The following is a 6,464-nucleotide window of genomic DNA, read 5'->3' on the forward strand; positions in this document are numbered from 1 at the left end:
AATATATAGTCTCGAAATTTTTTTTTACAAACAATGGTCTACAAATTACCAAACACAACATCTCTACAGCCACTTTATCGGATGACATGCTAAATGACTGTTGACCAAGGTAAATGACCTTTGACTTTCAATTAAATTCATTAATCTAACCTAATTACCGAATTACCCTCAGTTAAACCCTTCTTTCCCACCTTACCTTCACTCTACCTCTTCCCAATCACCACCATCGCCCCATCCCAACACCACTACTGCTACCACCACCACCACCACCATGAAAATCCCTCCTTTAATAACAATTCATTAAAGGTGTTGAGCTTTTTACCTTTGAATTTTTTTACCTTTGATGGGTTGTTATTAAACCACTACCATTATAGCTCCTCCTTTAATAACAAATCTTTAAGGGGGTGTTTGGCATGTGGGATTTGAGGAAGGGAGTGGGACTTTGTCTAAAAAATAGTTCAAGTTCTTGTTTGTTTAAAAGAAATGGAGATAGGAAAATAAAACTAAAAAAGAAGAAAATCTCCAAGAAAAATATCTTGGAAAAGGGTGAGTATTCTCTAACATGCCAAATAAGATATAAGACTTTTTATTTTCAATGTCTATCTTAAAAGTCTTATCTTAAATTCTCATAAGTTTTATTTCCTTGTAAGCACCCCTAGAACCTCATTTCATCACTACTAGCTGTCAAATCTTTTACATTATCTCATTCATGTTTTTCTTTAGCTTACTGTAACCAACTAACAACAAACCTAGATTATCGAATGGATTCTTCTTCTTTAACCCATTAATAACCAGAAGATAAACAGAACTTGATTCAAAAAACTAAGAAAAGAATGGATTCTCATACATTCCGTGTGTTTCCAATTAAGTGCAGGTAATTGGAAGAAGCTCAAAGAACAAAGTAATTTTTTAGCTTTTGCAGAACACCCAGATTGTACAAATGGCGGAAAATTAATGGATGCATTTCATGCAATTTTTCATATTTGTAGGGAGTGTCATGATCTTGCTATGAGGTATATTAATGTATCTTACAGTGGGAAGTTATTGATGTGGAGTGATTTGGATAATGTAATTTCTAAATTGGATTATGTTTAGAAAAACTTTCTGCAATTTTTAGGGATTCTGGTGTTGTTACTGAAAATCTTGCATTAGTTGTTTTGAAGCAAAATTTGGGAGTTAGTAGATGTTACTGAAGTAGGGGTGTAACATATTTAAAATTCTTAATCATAATCTTTCGATTAATTATTTCGAATTTTTAATTCAAAGCTCTAATCCTTTGATTATCCATTTCAAACCATCTTTAATTTCTAAACCTTTTCCGATTTTGTAATTCTTTTCAAATATTAAACTTAAAAAAATATTATTTTGTTTAAAATCTTTTTATAAGCACTAAATTTTTTTTATTATTTTATAGTACGAAAAGTAAAATTTTATTATTATATTCACGATTTTGTAAAACGTTACGTTTTAACTTTCTTCCTTAAACTAACATTACTACTTATTATTTTAACTTTATAACTTTGATTTAATTATTTTATATATAAAAAAAAATGAGTCGTATTTTTATTATTAACTTTAAATATAGTTTAAGTAGAATTTTCTAAGTAAACTACATATTTTCATTATCAAATTTACTCATTATTTTAAAGTATATTTACTTGTACATACTAGAACAAAAATTGGATGAACCAAAATCCTTTTTATAGTAACTCATGATGCTCATCACTTAAGTTATCACCATTTTCTTACACAAGCTAATTTTCTTCTACACTCCAAACTCTTACACACTCTAAATCGCGTACACAAGTTAACCTCCTTCTATACTCCTAAAATACTTTTTCATACAATCTAATGAACTACAAAGTTGTTCAAACCCATTATAAATACCCCCCTTAGCCATGAGATCACTTACACCACTATCATCAAATCTTTCTAACATTCTATCTTATATTTTCAATTCATTTAAATCTTACTACCTTTATTAATAGTTGAAGAAATTCAAGAAGATCACCTGATATATTTTCAATTCATTTAAATATTGACTTTTGTGAAAATTATAAGTTTGACTTGTTTTTTAAACTAGAAATATTGATTTTTGTGAAATTATAAGTTTTATTTGTTTTACAACTAGAACGTTGATTTTTGAAAACCTAATAAGTTTACTTATTTTTCTAAACTTGAGATATTGATTTTTGGTGAACTTGTAGAATTTTGAAAACTTATCAAATGATGCAATTTTAACTTGAATTTTAATTAGAATATTTGATTTATTTGAAGAGAATAAAGCTTTATTTATTGTAAAGTTGAAAATGTCGATTTTGGAAACTTATTTAAAGAGAAATAGATTTTAGTAGCTACTTGTGGAAAATATTAATTTGGAGACTATTGATAGAATATTAAGTTATTAGTGTGAATTTAGCGAGCTATTAAAAATAAAGTTATAAATAAAATTTAATGTGTAAAAATTTAATAATGAATGTATAAAGACATAAAGGTTAATTTTACGTTATCCTTTAGAATTTTATTAAATAAAAGAGGTTATCACCTAAGTTGATCAAAGTCAAAGTCAATGTCAAATTATAGTAATAAAAATGTGATGTACTTGTGTGAATTGAATATTGATTGAATGACCCTAGTAAGGAAATGTCGAACCATGGACCGACATGTAAAATCCCGGCGCTCGTATTGGCCGGCACGTAAAATGCGGTGTAAGACAGGGGGTTAGCTACCTGTCCTGTAGAGCTCGAGCATAAATTGTATTGGAGGGGTGACGACTCCCACCACAGTTAGGGTTTAGGACTACGATCCTCACCTAACCAGACCCTTACATATATCAGGTGTCATATTGATGTGCTTGTTGATCAGTGATAAACTTGATTAGTGTTGATGCTATGATGCATGGTACGGTTATGAGTATTAAGCAAATGAACTTACTTAAGTGTTAAGATTACCGAATTGTATAAGTGGTAGTAACGTACTTCTGTCAGGATTGAGAATGGTATCTTAATGACTTAAAAGTATGGAACAGAAAAAGAATATGGTAAAAGCATACGGTGATGTCAATTAATTATAAGTTCGTACTTAAATTATTATTTTGTAAATGTAGCGTATAATTTTCATATTTTGAGCTGGATAGGAAGTTATGCTCGGCGTTAAACGCTGACCGATTCAATCGGCTATATTTTTATCGAGAACTTAGCTGCTTTTTGTATCTTTATTGATGACTTGATGATGATGTATTTTTTTTCCATTTTTAGCAAACAATATTTTTTATCAGATATAATATTTACTTTTGTTTTAAACAGTTTCAGTTTTTATGATTTAAAGTTTTTAACATTTGGGCATTTTGAGACTTCCGCAATATTCTTGTATCAAACATTATTATTAAATGTTAATTATGTATCGAGATTTTCGCTCCTGTTACAAGGGGTTTAATGGTGGTGGTGTTGGTGATTGTTTAGATTGTGATAGATTTTTACTTGATTTTTCACTCTTCACTCATATAAGCATTAGTTAGTATGTATTATAAATACCCTTAATACACTAGATTCGAGTGATTAATTATCTAATTATTCTCTTTGAAAAGTATGCAATCCTCTTGACCCCCTTTCTTTCTCTTCTTTATGCCTCCTTAAAATGCCATTATAATTCTCAATTATAGCTTCAAGGAAGCTTGTTCTAACATCAATGAAACACCTAGGCTAGGGAGGATGTATCCTTATTGGGTGAACATCGTTAAATCACTTGTGTATTGATTAATTTTTGTTTAATTTTTACAATCGTCTATCTCTTAATTAAGGTTTCTAAATCTAGAATTTTTACCAAATCAATTGGAAATTTAATCATTGATCTGAGGTTCATTATTATGTATTTTGATTTGGTATTAGAGCCATATATTCTTGATGATTTTGTTTGAGTTTTTGATTGGTATTTGGGATGAACATGACATCCATAGAGTTGAATGTTGATAATCATGATTCAAATAAGAATTTTAACTTGTGGCATATCAAAATTGAAGGCATTACTCAACCTACATTTAGTGCATAAATATTTGGATGTGATTTTCAAGATGCCAAAGAAGAACATGAATTTCAAGATGAAGGAGATTGATTCAATGTTCGTTGTACACAATTATGATGGATTAGTAATATGTTTATTTGATTCTTGATGTTGAGGATTTGACTATGTATGATTGTGTTTTTTATCATCCTCTAATAAATTTTTTGTGAAGCATTGCTTTATATTAAAGTGAAATATTTGCCAAGATCGGTACTATGTTAAAAACTTTGATGAACGATAACAATTTGAATGAACTAACAAACGTTTGATAAAATAAAATTTGCAAAATAACACAATGATTTAAGGAGGTTTACCCAATGATGGCTACGTCCTCCGTGGTATATAGTTTCTTGTTTATATTATTTCAATGGAGTAAAACACTCTTACAAATGAAGTATTACAATTGAGTAAGAGATAAAACAAAAGGCTATATGTTTGGCTTAGGGGTTGTGTTTGATGTGTTTGATGTGTCTTGGATGAGCATGAGAGCTCTCTATTTATAATACTCAATACATTCAATGAGATTACAGCCTTAATTCTGAGTATTAACCACTTTGAAACTGCTCCAAGAAGTTAAAGGGATGAAAAACAGCAGCTTATGAATCGTCAGAAGATTCGCTCGACCAGAACAGAGGCTCGCTCGGTCGAGCGACTTTTAGTATCCCTTCTGTCAGTTCTGTTCGACTAAACATAGCAAAGCATCTTCAAAGAACCTTTTGCACTTCTTCATTAAACATCATCAAGACACACTATTCCCATGATTACTTCAAGTATTAAATCACACTTTAAACACCACAAACATTAAGTTACCAGCTTAAACATTCACATTAACACACTCATAGGATTCCATCCCAAAAGATACACATGAATGTACGCATCAAATGTGCACTCAAGTCACACCATTCATAACATAAAGAGTTCTTTGTGTTGTGATTACGTAAAATTTTTATTGATGGATAAATTGTCATTTAATACACATGGCATAAATGTAAATTATTTGTAAGAGTTATTTTGGGCTTTTCCTTCTGGATGTTGATACTCTTAGAGAGTTTTGTATGGCATGATTATGTTGTTTACTTATGCAGGTCTTAGAGTTGTGTATGCTATTTGAACGAGAGTAAGTCACGATATTTTCACATTAAATAAAATATGTGAGTTACTCTTTAAGGAGATGCATGTGATTTACACAATGATGAAGATTGTGATTTTTTCCAACAACAATATTATATGAGATTTACACTTCTTTAATGCATGTGAGAGTTGTACATCATGCTAGCTCTTGATGATGTTTAGTTGTTTATTGTTGTGTGATTGGACATATGATAAGTAAAGAGTGGTCACTTGTGCGACTTAAGTCAAGGAGGAGATAGTTGAAGTTTTGGTGTTCTGAGTCTTGGACTCATGTGTGAGCATATAGGTGGGAAAAAGGAATAAGTATATGATATTAAACAATAAGGTGACTTTTATGAAGAAGGAGAAAAAATTAAGCTTTGGTCATAGAAGATAAAGTCGAGAAGGCATAAACTTCACAATAAACATAAGTTGATTAAGCTTTAAACGGTATTTTAAAAATTTGAAAAAAGAATCAAAAGTCGAGTCGGCCTTTTTGCCTTATTAATAAAAAGTCGACTAGGTTTTCTTATTTGGAGTGTGTTAGTTCCGTACACTATTTTTGGCTCTTCGGTCATGTAAGTATTAGTGGGTATGTATTATAAATACCCCAAATTAATACACTAAATTAAATAATTAATTTCAACTAATTGTTCTTTGTCAAAAAATGTAATCCTCTTTGGCCCCTTTTCTTTCTCTTCCCTATGTCTTTTTAATTATATTTTTATTAATTTAAAATTTTTTAATCTTTTAATAAAGCTAATATTTTTAATATACATAAATTTGAAGTTGAATTTTTTTTCATTTGCAGAAATCAATAACAAATAAGCAAAATTCATTAAATTCAATGAAAAATTACACAAACTAAAAAACTTCAATTTTTAATTAATACATTAATTGCAATTTCTTTCATAATTTAGATTATTTGAATACTTTTTTTGAGTTTTTTGGATGATTTCTTGTATTTTTAACAATAGTAGGAAAATAGGAAAGAAAATAGGTAAATCTAAAATTCTGTCAAAAGTATTAAATTGATCTCATTTTATAGACCTAAAAAAAGTTGACCGTTTGGTATAATTTTTTTGAAAAAATTTATATATTAAGAAAATAGTCGTTTAAATTAATAAACAACTTATTTTCGAGCCAATTGCACACAGACACTTGGAAACAAAAACAAAGCATGTGTCAGGCATGCAGGATGCCTTAATATTAGCCAATCTAGAACGGAGACATGGCACATTTATTGAAATAAAAGACAAAGTAAACGTTCGGATAAATAGGTCACAAGGTGATCT

General features: G+C 29.5%; 1 protein-coding gene across 1 annotated transcript; it reads left to right on the top strand.

The window, feature by feature from the left end:
• The first annotated feature begins 358 nt into the window (after positions 1-358).
• Positions 359-1,280, top strand: LOC130811526 (uncharacterized). Its single transcript, XM_057677851.1, has 2 exons — positions 359-546; positions 875-1,280. Exons 1-2 carry the CDS (start codon positions 414-416, stop codon positions 1,093-1,095), a joined length of 354 nt encoding a protein of 117 aa, XP_057533834.1. The 5' UTR covers positions 359-413; the 3' UTR covers positions 1,096-1,280.
• Positions 1,281-6,464: the final 5,184 nt, after the last annotated feature.

Source organism: Amaranthus tricolor, chromosome 4, assembly GCF_026212465.1.
Source record: "Amaranthus tricolor cultivar Red isolate AtriRed21 chromosome 4, ASM2621246v1, whole genome shotgun sequence".
Taxonomy (NCBI): Eukaryota; Viridiplantae; Streptophyta; class Magnoliopsida; order Caryophyllales; family Amaranthaceae; genus Amaranthus; species Amaranthus tricolor.